This window comes from Onychomys torridus, chromosome 2 (genome assembly GCF_903995425.1).
Source record: "Onychomys torridus chromosome 2, mOncTor1.1, whole genome shotgun sequence".
In the NCBI taxonomy this organism is placed as follows: domain Eukaryota; kingdom Metazoa; phylum Chordata; class Mammalia; order Rodentia; family Cricetidae; genus Onychomys; species Onychomys torridus.
This window is the reverse complement of record NC_050444.1, coordinates 151,089,281-151,106,203: the sequence shown is the minus strand read 5'-3', so window position 1 is coordinate 151,106,203 and position 16,923 is coordinate 151,089,281. Positions and strand designations below refer to the sequence as shown.

The window sequence follows — 16,923 nt, the reverse complement described above, 5'->3', positions numbered from 1 at the left end:
GACACAGCTTAATAGAAACAGTACCTTTGTGCTCCACATAAGGCTCCATATCCAGACTCTCTGAGAAGCCGATATAGGCATTGAGCTTCTTCTTGTGTCCGGTTTGCCTGCCATAAAGAGGACACACAGTAACAACAGTCAACCCATCAAAAACATGTACACACGCTGCCAGCTCCTTTACAGCAGCTATATTCCTTCCTAGTAATCCAGTACACATGGGCAAAGGCTGATCCCCTCTGCAAGCAACCCACTCCACAAGCAGAGCCTGTATGCCCACATGCAACACCACCTTGTTTCAATTATAAGTGAAAGATGCATTCCCATAGAGGAAAATTTTACATGAAATATGGTCATATCAAGGTAATTCAGCCAGGTACTTACAGTTTTTAATTAAAAAGCTAAAAAATTAATAATATTTAGAAACATAGATTCTCTTTATATCTCCAGCTCTCATCCTATATACAACTGGCCTCTTTTATTTGGAATAAAATAAAAATCCTAAGGATGCTGGAACTCACTCTGTAGTCTAGACTGGCCTAGAACTCAGAGATTTACCTGCCTCTGCCTCTAGAGTGCTAGGATTAATTAAAGGCATGAGGCACCACAAGGCTCTCTAAGATTTTCACTTCAGCTGGGCGGTGGTTACCCACGCCTATAATCCCAGCACTCGGGAGGCAGAGGCAGGCAGATCTGTGAGTTCGAGGGCAGTCTGGTCTACAGAGCGAGATCCAGGAAAGGCGCAAAAGCTATACAGAGAAACCCTGTCTCGGAAAAAAAAGATTCACTTCACCATCATGAAATGCATTCAGAAGAACCAAAGGCTCCATGAGTCATCAGGCCAGCGTCCTCTCTGCTTGCTACACTCACCTGTCAAACACAAATCGCATCAGCTGCAAGTTGAGAGTGCATGGGAGGCTTAGAAGTCGAATTTTCCTTGTAGCATTCTGTTTGCTTTGACAATTTTCACAGAAGTATCGATTGTCTCCTTCTAATTTTTCTTCCTGATCAGGAAGGAATAAGACAGCTGGTTGGCAAGGATGTGATGAAAGCTCTGGTGCGGAGCACAACTGGTCAGCCACTCCCATCCAACTGAGGATGCCACTCCTCCTCCTCCTCCCAGGTCCTGCCTACAGCTTCCATGCATACATGACCAGCTGCTGCTCCTCACTAACACTCCATACTTCATTCAGGCTCCTGGGGCTGGGAAACTGGCCCTAGTCTTCTTCCCTCCTTGCAAGCTTCAGAAATTCCTCATTTCTCTCCTTCAAGTAAGTGAAACATGTTCAAGACCAACGTGTGTGTGTGTGTGTGTGTGTGTGTGTGTGTGTGTGTGTGTGTGTAATCCAAGGCGCTCAACATGCTAAGCAAGCTCTCTCTGCCATGGAGCTATCCGTCAGGCCAAACTCTTTTTGGTAGCTGAAGCTGGCTTTGAACTCCTGGTTTTCCTTTCTACCTGCAGCATTCAGCTCTGTCCTCACCTCACAAATAATTCCTCTCCCAACTAATCAGGCCACAAGCCTTAAAACCCCTTGACTTTCACCTTCATACCCAGTAGATAAGTTTGACTGACTCTTTGAAGATAGAAGCCAGTTAGCCAGTGCTACCCAGTGATCCCATGGTCCTAGCGGCCCTGCATCCTGTTCTACCCAGGCCCTGCATCCTGTTCTACCCAAGCCTCCTCGCCCTTCAGCCTCTTGAGGACACACCCACAGCCATCCTGTTAAACACTCTGTCGCTTGCAGGATTACAACTCTGATGGCCCTGGAATCTCACTTGAAGAAGTCACACTTCAAACCAGGCCTCTCTGTCGTGGTCATCTCTATCCAGATATCCATTTTTTGTCACTCTTCCTCTGCTAAAGCACTGTGCCACAAATACCTTCCTGTCCCACTCCAACTCTGCCCTCCAGTGTTCAGATGCCTACAAACACCCTTCTCTCCTGCTTTCTTGTATTGCTCACTCCTGCTGTAACCATTTCATTTCAAACTACAGCCAGCCCCACCCTGGATTCTCCTCCTCCACAGCACACACACCACTACAAATTTTACTTACTGGTAGCCATGCTACTGTACTACAACCTCCACTGAAGCTGATTTTGCCTGTTTTGGCCAGTACTGTCAGCCCAATATCACCATGGTGCTTAAAACAAAGTAAACACACTGTTTAAAAACAGGAAACTGTGTACTCCAAGCTCATCTATCACACTGTCTGCCTGCTCAAGCTTTGTAAGAAGCCTTCCTCACTCGGAAGGAAGCCGCCTATCTCTGCAGAACTCAGATCACAGAAAGCAGAAACACACAGAGAGGGGCTATGTTCCCACTTAATGCATTCTATTACATGAGAAGATAAGTTAGCTTTATAACAGAGATCAGATTTCTTTAAATACTGTGCTGCCTGTAACCATACACATAGTTTGCATACAAATAAGCATGCAAAACCCTAAAAAATTAAGGTAAGATGCTGGCTGCTTTGGTACTTTTTAGTTCCCTTTGGACCTTTATAAAAGCAGCAAGTATTTCTTATATGCAAGTCTCTAATAATGGATGTACCCATGAATCAAAATGCCATCCAAACAAAATAGCATGGAAACACCAGTGAGTAGAAGCCATGTATACAGGGATGTGAGTACCTTCAGGAATTCAGAGATGCAGTCCGTTAACTGCTTGTGGCCTTGGATGTTTAACTCCAGTTCATAGAACTTTGATAAAAGCTTAGACTCTCGGCCACACTGATTGCAACTACAATGAAAAAGAAAGTTAGGATCAGAGTGAGAAGAACAACCCAGTGTCACTATTAACACACCCTAGACAGAGGGGAGGGAGTGTTTATAACCTTCATTATCTTGCTGCAGAAATTGTAGCATGTGAATTACAGGTAAAAATAAAGATAAATGCTGACTAGGGAATCAGTCACTTAAGGACTAGAATGTGGACATGGACATTAAATCTTTTTCTAGTCACTTCCTTTCATTTCCACCCACATTACATAGTCATCACAAAGACTTCAGGCCAGACAGTTCTCAAGACCTGCAAGCATTCAACCACAATTGGCAAGGCAGCTGCTTTCATGTTCCCATGGAAATGTATTGCTATAAATACTTCAGGTCCCATGATAACCCAGCACAGCGATAATCTGGGAATGAACTGAAAAGGTAGTGTCATGAAAGATGCAATACTCACACAGTCACATAGGCATACTCCCCACAGAACTGCTGTTGCACGATGTTCCGAACATCTGGGTTCTTCTGTTTAGACAAAGTGTCTTCCAACAGCGACATAAAGAGCTTGGAAAACTCTTGGGCATCCTACAGTTTGATTAATGAAAAGAAAAGTTGTATCCACAAATGCTACTCAGGAACTACCAGTATTTTCAACTTACCATTTAACAAGACTACAGCTGTACTGAATCAGTCCCCCAACCAGTTCTTAAGAAAGAGTTAACAGTTGGAGAAATGCCTCAGCAGTTTAACAGCACTCACTGGCTGTTCTGGCAGAGGATCCAGCACAACGATCTCAGTCCCAGAAGATTCGATGCTTTCTACCCTCTTCGGGCACAAGGAACAAATAGTGCATAGATATATACATATGTATAGGCAAATACCCAGACATAAATTAAAACAAAACACAATTTTAAAAAGACAAAAAGAGAGGGCAGGCAGTGGTAGTGCACGCTTTTAATCCCAGCACTCCGGAGGCAAAGGCAGGTGAATCTCTGTGAGTTCAAGGCCAGTCTGGTCTACAGAGTGAGTTCCAGGGCAGCCAGGGCTAGAGAAATATTGTCTGGAGAGGGAAGGAAAAAAAAAAAGAAAGAAAAAGGAAGTAAAGAATATAGTCAGGCTGGAGAAACTGATCATTAGTTAAGCTTTTTTGTTTGTTTGTTTGTTTAGTTTAGTTTTGTTTTGCTTTGTTTTGTTCTCGAGGTCCCCTTTGGAGACCAGGCTGGCCTGGGATTAAAGGCATGGGCCACCACCGCCCACTGCAGTAAAGGTCTTGTTGCTCTTTGAGTTCAATTCCCAGTACCCTTATCAGGAGCTCACAGCCTCCTGTAACTCCAATTCCAAAGGATGGAACACCGCTTGTGGTCACCATGAGCACCTAAACACACATGGTTACCACAATATGGCCTAGCTGGCCTGAAACTATGTAGACCAGGATGGCCTTATCAAACGCAGAGATCTGTCTGCTTCTGACTCCCAAAGTGCTGGTATTAAAGGTGTCTACCATCACACCCAGTCAGAAATTACATTTAACAAGCATCCTATTTCATCTTCCCCAGAAATACTAAGGAATATGTGAGCACCTTTAGGGTAAAATACTGGACTGTTCTTACCTGCTGCTGTCCAGTATCCAAGCCCAAGGCCTTAACAAATCCAGAGGGATCAATGTATCGCCTGTTACTGTTTTGCAGCAAAGCAAACAAGTACTGTAGATGCTCACAAATTGTCTGAGGCTCATAATCTATTGAAAGAAAATGCAAATTTCACTTAAAAAAAAAAAAAAAAGATCTACCTAACCCCAGCCAGACATGGTGGTTCATATGCCCAGAATCTCTGCACTTGTGAGGCAGAACAAGAGTTCCAAGTCTCTCTCTCTCTCTCTCTCTCTCTCTCTCTCTCACACACACACACACACACACACACACACACACACACACACAAGGCAGGATGAGATGGAACTGGAGAGATGCTCAGGAGCACTGGCTCCTCTTTCAGGACCTGGGTTCGATTCCCAGCACCCATATGAAGGGTAACAACCACCTGTAACTCCAGTTCCAAGAAATCCAATGTCCTCTACTATTGCCAAGCACAGTACACAAACATACATGTAAACAAACACTCATATACACACAAAAAATTAAAATGTTTTATTTTTATCTTATGTATGAGTGCTTTGACTCATGTATGTATATGCACTGCAATTGCTTGGTGCTCAAGAAGGCCAGAAGGCACAGGACCCCTGGGAACTGGAGTTACAAATGGTTTTGAGCACCACTTGGGTACTGGAAACCTGAATGGTCCTAGCTGAGCCATCATCTCTCTAACCAAAACACAAATTTCTAAAGTTTTTTTTTTTTTTTTTTGAAGGGGGTGTTGGGGTGGGAGGTATTTCTTTCATTACCAATTTGTTTGCTTACAGCAATGTGTTCTGTATAACCAGGCTGGCCTAAAGACCTTTATGTCCTTATGTACTTGATGACCTGAATTTTGAAATTCTCTCATTCATTCACTCTCTCCTCTCTTCTCTTCTCTCCTCCCTTCCTTCTGATTTTCAAGATAGACTGGGTTTCTGTGTGTAGTCTGGCTATCCTGGAACTTGCTTTGTAGACCAGGCTGGCCTTGAACTCAGAGATCTGCCTGCCTCTGCTTCAGAGTGCTAGAATTAAAGGTGTGTGTGCCATGACCACCCTCAAATCTTTAAAAAATAATAGTAATATCTTTTAAAAATGATTCTCTTATTAGTTTATTATGTGTATATTCTGAATCCAGATTATGTTTATAGTATTACACTTTGAATGGAACCAAAACTTATGTTGCCTCTTTGTAGTGGATTTATAAGAGATTTGGCTGGTAATACTCTTAGCAGGCAGCCCCTACTCCCATCCCGACAGACCTTTTCCTCCACGGACACCGTCTCCCATTGTGTAGTCACTACAGGTGCTTGGACATAAGTACAGCGCCTGTCGAAGCTCTAAGTTGAGAAACCACACCTGGAGAAAGGTGTTGACATAACAGGTGGCTCCCAGGTTAGTCAGGCCCACAAACGAATTCTACAGAAACACAAGAGTTATATAGCAACATTAGCCTCCATGAAATTAAAGATTTATAAGGAGCATTATTCATAACTTTACAGACTGAAGATTTTGAAGCTTGTTCCATTTGGCTTGGCATGAATGATCATCTAAACTGCCTCTCAGCTGCAGCTGGGGCATAACTTTGATGGGGGCCTTTTCTGCTTGAAAAGCACCATTGCGACTGACCACAGAAGAGGCCGACAGCAAGCTGTTCATCTCTAGCACTACTGTCCCCTCCAGTATCCAAAACCTACAATTACAACAGCTGTTGTGAAGCATGTGTGCTCAGGCTTTTGATTATACTTCTAAATGCCAGCATTTAGAAAGTCAAAATGAGACTTCTAGAAGAGCTGGTAGACAGAAAAGAAAGCCTCTTCTATTATTTCAAAGTTCTTGAACTTAAAACAAACATCCTTTTTTACTGGGAAAATATCAATACTACAGAGCTCACTGATGCCTAATGGGTTAGTTAGAAGTATTAATGTATATTTTTTAAGTGTGCATGTGCGTGTGTGTGTGTGTGTGTGTGTGTGTGTGTGTGTGTGTATACAATCACAGAAGACAGATGCTTTGGAAAGCAGAGAAACCATCACGGCAACCAGCACCGCTCCTTTAAAGACATTCTAAGTTCTAAACAACATGCTCTCTGTTAAAATAACACAGAATCAGAATGCAAACCACTGTCTAAGGGCTTGCTGTACTGTATGATTGCCTGTTTTTGTTTTGTTTTTGAGACAGGGTTTCTCTGCGTAGTCATGGCTGTCCTGGAACTTCCTCTAGAGACCAGGCTGGCCTCAACTCAGAGATTGGCCTGCCTCTGCCTCCCAAGTGCTGAGATTAAAGGTGTGCTGCACCACTGCTGGGGATGTAGTTCAGTGCAGAGGGCTTGCCTAGCATGTGCTTGACTCTGGGTTTGATCCCCAGCACAAATAAATAAATAGTTTCATACAATTATAATGTGGCACTTATGGCTTAACTAGCCTTTCCCCAATTAAAAAGGAAGAATTTAAATGCACAAGGCGGCCATGGGTTCTCTAACATCTTCTTCTGGAGATTGGATGTAGGCGCCCTCCACTCCTGAGCACATGTCCACTATAACAGGTCTCTAAACACAGGGCCTGAATGACAGACAAGGTCTGCCAGCCACCATCACTCACCTTTTTCCTTCTCTCACAGTTGGGGTCATCAATGTTATGAAAACTATTCTCATCTATTTCTCCTAACCAAATATGCTCACCAATCCCAACTAAGCAATTCGGATTTCCTCTGCAGTTTCTTCTATAAGGAAGAAGGGGAAAAAAAGGAAAAATTACAGTTTAATTAAAATATTCACAGGAAGTGAAATTGAGTTTTTCCTCATTCATTGAATTACTTACTCACCTATGCATTTATTCATTTATCTATCAATCTTCCCTCCACCCCTCAATACCCCTCCGAGCTAGACAGGGTTTTCTAGGCATCCCCGCTGTCCTGGAACTCTGTACACTAGAGTCCTTATGTTACTGAGATGGGGTTGAACAGCTCAGCACAGCAAGACAGGAACCCAGCAGAACCTATTTCAGCTGGACAAGTATCCACTGTTACATGCTGTGATAATGATAAATCACTTGAGAAACCATCTTTTTTTTTTTTTGCTTGCTTACATGTATGTCTGTGAAGGTGTCAGGTGCCTTAGAACTAAAGTTACAGACAAGTATAAAAAGCTGCCATGTGGGTGCTTAGGAATTGAAACCCGGTCCCCTGGAAAAGCAGCCAATGTTCTTAACCTGAGCCATCTCTCCAGACCTTTTTTTCTTTTCTTTCTTAATTTCTTTCTTTCTTTTTCTTTTTTTTTTTTGGAGACAGAACTCTCTATATACATAGGTAGACCAGGCTGGCCTGGAATTCATAGACTCCACTTGCCTCTCAATGCTAGGATTAAAAGCATACACCAGGCTGGAGAGATAGCTCAGGTTAGGGGCACCGACTTCTCTTCCAGAGGTCCCGAGTTCAATTCCCAGCAACCACATGGTGGCTCACAACTATCTGTAATGAGATCTGGCACCCTCTTCTGTATACATAATAAATAAATAAATCTTAAAAAAAAAAAAAAAAAGGCAAGCTGGGCGGTGGTGGCACACTCCTTTAATCCCAGCACTCAGAAGCAGAGGCAGGCAGATCTCTGAGTTCGAAGCCAGCATGGTCTCCAAAAGCAAGATCCTGGAAAGGTGCAAAGCTAGAGAGAACAAAAAAAAAAAAAAAAGCATATGCCATCACATTAACTTCTAAACTGAATCTTATTCAAATCACAGCATTAGACAGCAATTTCTATTTAAAAGGCAACAACATCAAAAAAACCTAAATGGGGCTAGAGATGTGACTCAGCAGTTAAGACCACTGGCTGCTCTTCCAGGGGACTGTGATTCAATTCCCAGTACCCACACTGCAGTTCACAACTGTCTGTAACTCCTGCTCCAGGGGATCTGACACCCTCACATAGACATGCAGGCAGGCAAAATGCAAATTATTTAAAAAAAAAATTAAATGACAAAGAAAAAAATTCTAGCCAGGTGTAGTGGCACATGCCTTTAATCCCAGTCAGTCTGAGTTTGAGACCAGTCTGGTCTACATAAGTGAGCTCTAGGACCTTATCTCAAAAACAAAAGCTCAAAGTTCTATTTAAAAAAAAAAAATTTAAGGAGGTGTTTTTGCTTTTCAGTATATACAACAATCAAATCACAAACCCTGGGAGATGTTAAGTGCTACTACCAGCCCCATATTTACTCCATCCAACAGCACATATAGGGTGCTCCACATTCTGCATTAAATCCAAACAAGAAATGAAATTAAGTGTGGCTCAGTGGTTAAGCACTGGCTGCTCTTCCAGAGGAACCTGGGTTCAATTCCCAGCACCCACAGGGCAGCTCACAACTGTCTGTAATTCCAGTTCTAATGGATCTGACACTCTCAGACAGACAGACAGACACACATGTAAGCAAAACAGCAATGCACATTTAGTGTTTCTGAATTCTTAGAAAAATACTGTTCAAAACAGCTCACAGTCAAGAAAAGTATCCTAAAGGTGCGTAGTTGGTAACTAGCAGTTAATTCTAGGACCACTGAGCTAGCAGCACTGGGCTGGTTGAAGAGGGGCTTCAAAATCAAACAGGAACTGCTCAGCCGAGGACAAACCAGCACCACTTTGTAGTACTTGCACTTTTTGACTTTAAAAACTTTTAGACTTCCCTAAGGAACTGATGTTTACGTTAGCTATGACAATCAAAGCCTGGTGTGTTGGCTGGCACACTTGCAATCCCAGCTTTGAGCAGTTGAAGGGGTTTCCAAGGTCATGAAACCAGACTAGGGTTCAATGCCAGTGCATTTTGGAAGACGTGAGAGACTAAGCCTATGTACATGCAGAAGAGTACACACAAGCCTTAAAAACACAATTTTTTTTTGAGTCAGTCTCTATACTGACTGATGATACTCACTTTACCTAGATGGACCATGGTTTTAGCCTCCCAAGTGCAGACATGTAACACCATGCCCACCTCAAACACAACTCTTTGGTTAATTTCATTTCTTGTAAAGCAAGGGGGCTGGACGTGGTGGCACATGCCTTTCTTTTCCTTCTTTTCTAGTGTAGTCTTGGCTGTCCTGGAACTTGCTCTGTAGACCAGGCTGGGCCTCAAAACCAGAGGTCCACCTGCTTCTTCCTCCTGAGTACTGGGATTAAAGGCTTGCATGCCACCACTGGCTGGCTTTTTTTTTAATTGTATGTGTACATGCTATGAAGAGGACAATTTGCAAGGTCTGTTCCCTCCCTCTACCATAACGTGGATCTCCAACCAGAACTCAGATCAGTCTTGGAAGCAGGAACCTTTACCCTTATGTGCCCTTGATTTAGGGTTTTTTTTCCTTTCAGATTTTTAAGCTCGTTTAGAGGAGCAATAGACCATGGTGACAGCTATGGAAGTGGCAGTGGATTGAGCCGTGCCCTGGGGAAGACCTGTTTGGGTGGTTTCAGAGTGATACTATTGACAGATGTGTGGGCAGCATCTGGCCTTCCAGTGTCTCCCAGTAAAAGAAATGTGATTACATAGGAACAAGTCCTGTCACTGGGGCAGAGCCACTAGACTTTACAGATACACATTCTGTCAAACGGAGAGGTACAACTAAGAATGATGGACCAGAGATACCTCAGATGAAACATTCCAAGTCAGTCATTAAAGATGGCTTGGAACAGTCTGACAAACTGGTAAGTGCAAAACTTGAGATAGACAAGTGCTATGTAAGAGATGCACTTAGCAGAAGAAACCTCACTGGAGGGGAAAGTCTGCAAGGGCAGGAAGACAAAGCATTCCAGGAAGAGGACAGCCAAGTGGAAAGAGAAGGCTAAAAAGCCAGGCTAGCCAGATCATGGTGGTGCACGCCTTTGATCCCAGCACTCAGGAGGCAGAGGCAGATGGATCTCTGTGAATTCAAGGCCAGCCTGGTCTACAGAGTGAGTTCCAATACAGCCAAGGCTATACAGAGAAAATGTGTTTCTCTAAAGCAAAACAAAAAAAGGAGGCTATGAAGTCAGAGGATATATCAGGTGGCAGAAGACCTCCAGTGTAAAGGCAGACCTAATTAACTGACCAAAGTAGCCACAAAAAGGCTTTAAGAACATGATCTGAGCCGGGCAGCAGTGACCACGCCTTTAATCCCAGCACTCGGGAGGCAGAGCCAGGCCAGGCAGATCTCTGACTTCAAGGCCAGCCTGGGCTACAGAGTGAGTTCCAGGAAAGGTGCAAAGCTACAGAGAGAGGAAAACAAAAACAAAAAACAAAAAACATGATCTGCACCGTAGAGGTCCTCTAACTGCTTCTCCAAAGGTGCTCACCAGACTCAGCTCAAGTTCCTGCAAACTTTACATGCACCATGTGCAGGCAGCTTTTTTGAAGCCAGAAGAACTGTGAGCCACCATGTGGGTGGCTGAGAAAGTGAACCCAGGTCCTCTGTATGAGCAGTCAGTGCTCTTAACTACTGAGCCATCTCTGAGCCCAAGAACTCTCTTACCTGTGGTTTTGCAAGATAGGCTTTCTGGCCCTGAGCACAGGCTACTCTTCCAAAGGTTTCTGAACATCTCCACCTCTTTCATCTGAGAGTCAAGCTGCCATAAAACACTTGACAGCATTAAAGCAGGAGCTTTTATTTAAAGCTTTCAATTCCTTGGGGCACTTTACAAAGAAAGTTCCTCGTGGCAAATGAACTACTAAATCAGTGTCTAAAAGACCATTAGAACAGCAAAATGTCAAAGGCTGCCTGCTACACAAGGACCTCCTCCAGGCCTTCCAGGTACCATAAGGCATTCAAATTAAAAACAAAACAAAACTAAGCTAAGCTGCTTACCTACCCTTGCTTGTCAAATAAAGAAACAGAAAATAAGAGTTGCAGCTCAGTGGTAGAACCTATGCTGATTGGCATAGCCAAGGCCCAAACAGAACAGACACCATCCAGGGCCTTCTTCACAGATCACAGTTGCCCACAAGACAAGAAATGTTTCTCAAGACAGGGTCTCAGGTTTGGGGATTTAGCTCAGTGGTACAGCGCTTGCCTAGCAAGTGCAAGGCCCTGGGTTCAGTCCTCAGCTCTGGGGGGGAAAAAAAAAAAAGAGAGGGTCTCACCCAGCAGTGGTGCCGCACACCTTTAATCCCAGCACCTGGGAGGCAGAGCCAGGCGGATCTCTGAGTTGAGATCCAGGACAAGCTCCAAAACTACAGAGAAACCCTATCTCGGAAAACAAAACAAAACAACACAAGGAAGGTCTCACTCTGTAGCCTCGCTAGCCTGGACCACCTGATCTTACATCTATAGGAATCTTGCCTCTGCCTCCCATGTGTTTGGGTTATTTTAGACAAACAAGCTATTTATGCAGTAGTGATAGAACACTGGGATCCTGCATGCTAGGCAAGCACTCTACCAACTGAGCCACATATCCAGCCTCAACTTTCTTTTTTCTTTTTGTTTTTTGTTTCTCTGTGTCACCCTGGCTGTCCTGGAACTCACTTTGTAGACCAGGCCTGTTTCTGCCTCCTGAGCTGGGATTAAAGGCATGCATAACCACGCCTGGTGTTAACTTTATCTTTTAAAGAATGTACTTGGAGGGCTGGAGAGATGGCTCAGCCGTTAAAGGCTAGGCTCACAATTAAAAATAAGCATGTACTTTGCCAACGGTGGTACATACCTGTAATTCCAACACTTGGGAGGCAGAAGCAGGTAGATCTCAGAGTTTGAGGCCAACCTGTAGTCTACAGAGTAAGTAAGTTCCAGGACAGCCAGGGCTGTTATACAGAGAAACCCTTGGGAGGGAGAGGGGACACCAAGCAAGGTGGTAGTCATAATCCCAACTCCAAAAAAGGCTGAGGCAGGAGGATCTCAAGGTCAAGCTGGGTTACACAATGAGACTTGTCTCAAAAAACCAAACTTGTAGTGATTAGACAGCACTTTCACTGTCTTGTCCCTCAGCAGCCTGGAAGGATTAAAGTCTCTAAGAGTAGACACACTAGATAGACAAGCAACAATCAAGCAGGACAAGACATTGGCTTTGCAACACAAAACCTCCTAAACCAGCAATAGTGTGGTGCAGTGGTAAATGTCTTTAATCCTAGCACCAGCCAGCCTGGTCTACACACCAAGTTCCAGGACATACAGGGATACATGTGAGAAATTCCTATCAAAAGTAGATGTATTCTGGAGAAGCAAAGGGACAATCACTCTAATTTCAAGGACAGTTTGAGCTACACAGTCTAAAACCCAAACCAAAGACAAGGTGACTGGAAAGTTGGCTCAGTGGCTGATCCTCAGAGCCCACAAGATGGTAGAAGAAACTCCAAGCTGTTCTCAGACCTTCACTCACCCATAGCCACCCATCTACCCACACCAAGGGGAATCCAAGTACTTAGTACCATTGTTCTTACTCTGTGATACAAAAAGTTCTGGAGGCAGGGCGTGGTGGCACATGACTCCTTGGAGACAGAGGCAGGAATATGGATCTCTAGGTAGGTGGTGGGGAGTGAAGAAGTGGTTCCAACCCCAGGACCTCAGAGGATACAAGCTGGGGAGGTGGAGGCAGCAGGAATAGAAAGCCAAGGTCGTCCTTGGCCAGAGTCAGAGGCCAACGTTAGCTATATATATTATGATACTGTGGGGGGGGGGGACCCTAAAAATAATCTCTTAAAAAATTATATATATATAAATAATATATAATATTATATATATATTATATATATATATATTATATATATATAATATATATGGGGGGCTGGGGATTTAGCTCAGTGGTAGAGCGCTTGCCTAGCAAGCACAAGGCCCTGGGTTCGATCCTCAGCTTAAAAAAAAAAAAAAAAATAGGGCCAGGCGGAGGTGGAGCAGGTCTTCAATCCCAGCACTCAGGCAGAGCCAGGTGATCTCTGTGAGTTCAAGGCCAGCCTGGACTACCAAGTGAGTTCCAGGAAAGGCGCAAAGCTACACAGGGAAACCCTGTCTCGAAAGAAAAAAAAAAAAAGATATTCCAGGGATTAGGGATTTAGCTCAGCAGATGAGTGCTTGCCTAGCAAGCCCTGGGTTTGGTCCTCAGCTCAAAAAAACCAAAAAGTAAAAGATATTCCAGTTAGTAATCAGAGAAATCAAATCAAACCACAAAAAACAGACAAATGTAAAAAATGAAAAAATTGGAATCTTCCTACACTGCTTGTGAAACAGAGAAATAAAAAAATATATCCTCAAAATGTTAAAGACAATGCCTCATGACACAACAATTCCCCTCCAAGATACAGAGCAAACAAGTGCACACACTATTTATTACAAAAAGAAAACAATCTACAGGTCCATCAACTGAAAAAATGTGGACCATGGAGGTAAATGTCTTTGATCCCAGCACTCAAAAGGCAGAGGCAGAGACTACATAATCAGACCTTGTCTTAAAAACAAAAACCCAGAATGAAGCTGAGTGTGGTGGTGCATGTCTTTACTCCCAGCACTAAGGAGGCAGAGGCAAGAGGGTTTCTGAGTTCCAAGGTCAGCCTGGTCTACAAAACAAGTTCCAGGACAGTCAGAATTGTTACACAGAGAAACCCTGCTTCCAATCCTACTGCCAATTCAAAACCCACCCCCACACACACACCCCAAAAAAGTAAATAAATAAAATGGCCAATGGTGAACCTGAAAAGATCCTCAACTCATTAATTAGGTAAATGCAAACCAAAACCTGGAAAGGGGGCTGGAGGGATGCCTTTGCAGTACAGTGTTTGCCAATCATCAGGAGGGATTTCAGAGCAGGAAGCAATAAACACAGACACTATACACTGTATCACTTCACAACCACTATTACAAGCTGGGAGTGTAGCTCATGTAACTCAGTGTTTGCACAAGGTTCTGGGTAAGAGCTGCAGCACCAACAGAATGGCACATGCCTATACTCCCATCATTCCCAAATGGCAATAGTGTAAGTACCAGGCAAGCACGTACAAAGTGACACACCCCTAACACACACACACACACACACACACACACACACACACACACACACACACACACCACACACACCAGTATGGACAACCTAGTGAGACTCTTAAATAAAGAGGAACTACTACTAGAGAAACAGCTCAGTAGTTACTGGTTGGGTTCTCAGCGCCCATAAAGCAGTTGAAAACCCCTTTTTCAGAACCAGGTGTGATGGCCCACGCCCTTCATCCCAGAACTCGGGAGTCAAGAGGCAGGCAGATCTGTGAGTTTGAAATTGGCCTGGTCTACAGTGAGTTCCAGGACAGACAGCCAGGGCTACACAGAGAAACACATACACACACACACACACACACACACACACACACACACAAGCAAAACACTCATACACAATCCTCAAACATGAAAAACAATTAGGTCTCCCGCCCTACAAAAAGAAATAGAAAAGAAATACCCTAGATACAAGACACTCTACTGGATTTCCCACAACTTTCAAAATGGATTATTGGATTAAGTGTTCAAGTTTGTGTGTGTATGTGTACTGATAAGCAGATGCCCATAATAATGAGAAGGCTTTGCATACCCTGAAGCTGGAGTTACAGGTGGTTAAACCACCTGATGTGGGTGTCGGTAACAAAAGATGCTGTGGTCCTTTGAAGAAGCCTGAATCCTCCTAACCAGTAAGCCATCCCTCCACCTCCACACTGGCCTCTTATTTTATCCCCAATGCCAAGGACCAACCTCAAGTATACAAAACGTCCACTCTACCCCCAAGCTAAACCTCCAGCACTGTGATTGTTGTATATTCCAAATGATTAAAGCTGTTTAAATTCCATGATACACAGGTTGACGCCATTCCAGAACTAACTCTAAGAGGAACCCAAACTGTCCTTACGGGTAGAGATCACAGGAAACTTCCTAACTTGCATTGTATCTCAATTGAGGCAGCTCCGAGGCCATGAACCAAGGCTTTCGCATCTTCCACATCTCCTTAAGCAACGGAGCTACTGAAGCAAGTCTAACTCAAGCCTTAATTCAATTCAACACACCGGTCCAGATTACAAGGTGGGAAAGAGAAAACCACTTTACACCTAAGGATTCAACGTAAACGAAGGGGGTCAAGAAAAGGTAACGTTCAAGAGCCAAGCAAAAAGAAACAGAACTTGCACAGGTCAAGTGTTACTCTGTAAAGTGGTGTGCAGTTCGGGTGACCCAAAGAAATAGGTACCAGATCAAAGAGAGAGCCGGCCAATGGGAGTGGGGGACCGATGACATAGGTTAACCAAAGGTTTTTCTAAAGCCGCTCTCTGAAAATGATACTTAGGTGATCAGGCCTTCTCAGTGTGCAGTAACAGTGTGCAGTAACAGAAGAAATAACGTGGCGAAGTTCGCTGCCGGTAAATCCCTCTTTGATAAATAAAAAAGGCACAGCTGTGGACAAGCCCGATCAACCCTCCAACATTTACTAAGCCCTATCTCCAACCATCTCCACCGCCATCTTCTGGATGAGAGCCCAGCAGCCGCATCACTTCGGGGGCTGCGTAGGTTGGGCTGTGCAAACCCAGGCGAGGCACCTGCACCGTGTACCTCCGTGGTCCGTCATCCACTCCGCATCGGCCACGTGAGAGCCTCACCTGCACACGCCTCGGATACAGGGCTCCAGCCAGATACGGTAGGCGGTCTCGATGTGCTCCTGCGACACCTCCTCGGGCCTCACCGTCTCCGCCCAGCGCCAGGCCGCCTTCTCCAGCTGCAGCCGAGGAGCCATGGCCTTGACCGAAAAAGCGCTTGACGAGCCGGGCGACTGCCGGCGCCGCCTCCGCCTCCGCCCGAACGGGTTCCGGCACCTGCCGGCGGAAAGAAACAAGCGCTCCCCTTAGCCAAAGGACCAGTCAATCACCTGCGCGCGCCACAGACACCGCGCCCGCCCGCACCCAGCCTGCACGACTAGCCGCAAAGCGCCGCCGCCAATACCCGACAGCTCCCGCGCCTGCGGACGTTGGAGGTGTAGCCCCACCACAGCCTGCGCATGCGTGATCCCAGCAGTCCCTGCGCCCAAAGCACCAAAATATGACGGGCGGAAGAAAGCAAAGTAGCTGCCCAAAGGGAGCTTGCCACGTCTTTTCCGCCATGGCGTAGGCAACCACGCTCCAGCCCGTCTGCTACTCTGACGAACGGGCGCCTGTCCTTGCTCTCCATACTTCCCCTGTAACTGTGATAAAGTCACGCGAAAGAGTACTCAACGCACACCATGGAGCCGCCGGGATTGTGGGGTGGGACCTGTTAATAGTAGAAACCGGGTCAGCCAGAGACTCCAGAGTCGGATCCCTGGAGGATGATTTAACTTGAGCCTGGGCGGATTCCGACTCCTTTCCCCGAGCCCTCTGACGTCACGGGGCGTTATGTGCCTTGCCGGTGCTGGAACGGAACTACATATCCCACCTTGCACTGCGTTATGCCCCCTCACACGTGGTGCGACGCATGCTGTGATTTGTAGTCTTAGAAGTGGGACGCTCAGTCTTTGAGTTGCAGAGAGTGTTGAGGCGCACGCGCAGGTCCGGGGCGGGTTCTTTACTGAAGGCTGTCTCCTGACTTCTATGTCTATACTTTGACCTCTTGTTTACAGAGGATACACCCTAGCTCCCGGGT

General features: G+C 45.0%; 1 protein-coding gene across 4 annotated transcripts in view; it reads right to left on the bottom strand.

The window, feature by feature from the left end:
* Usp48 (ubiquitin specific peptidase 48) overlaps positions 1-16,272 on the bottom strand; it is a 69,124-nt gene extending 52,852 nt beyond the window's left edge. For 3 of the 4 annotated variants that reach the window (XM_036177596.1, XM_036177597.1, XM_036177598.1), the window contains exons 1-8: positions 15,909-16,227; positions 6,948-7,068; positions 5,610-5,766; positions 4,330-4,457; positions 3,180-3,304; positions 2,630-2,738; positions 868-1,001; positions 25-107 (exon numbers count right to left, since the gene is read on the bottom strand). In XM_036177596.1, the coding sequence (XP_036033489.1) occupies positions 25-107; positions 868-1,001; positions 2,630-2,738; positions 3,180-3,304; positions 4,330-4,457; positions 5,610-5,766; positions 6,948-7,068; positions 15,909-16,042 (991 nt within the window). In that variant the 5' untranslated portion in view covers positions 16,043-16,227. Of the gene's footprint in view, positions 1-24; positions 108-867; positions 1,002-2,629; positions 2,739-3,179; positions 3,305-4,329; positions 4,458-5,609; positions 5,767-6,947; positions 7,069-15,908; positions 16,228-16,248 lie in introns of those variants that run through there. The other variant, XM_036177595.1, reaches the window with a different exon arrangement.
* Between the last annotated feature and the right edge of the window lie 651 nt (positions 16,273-16,923).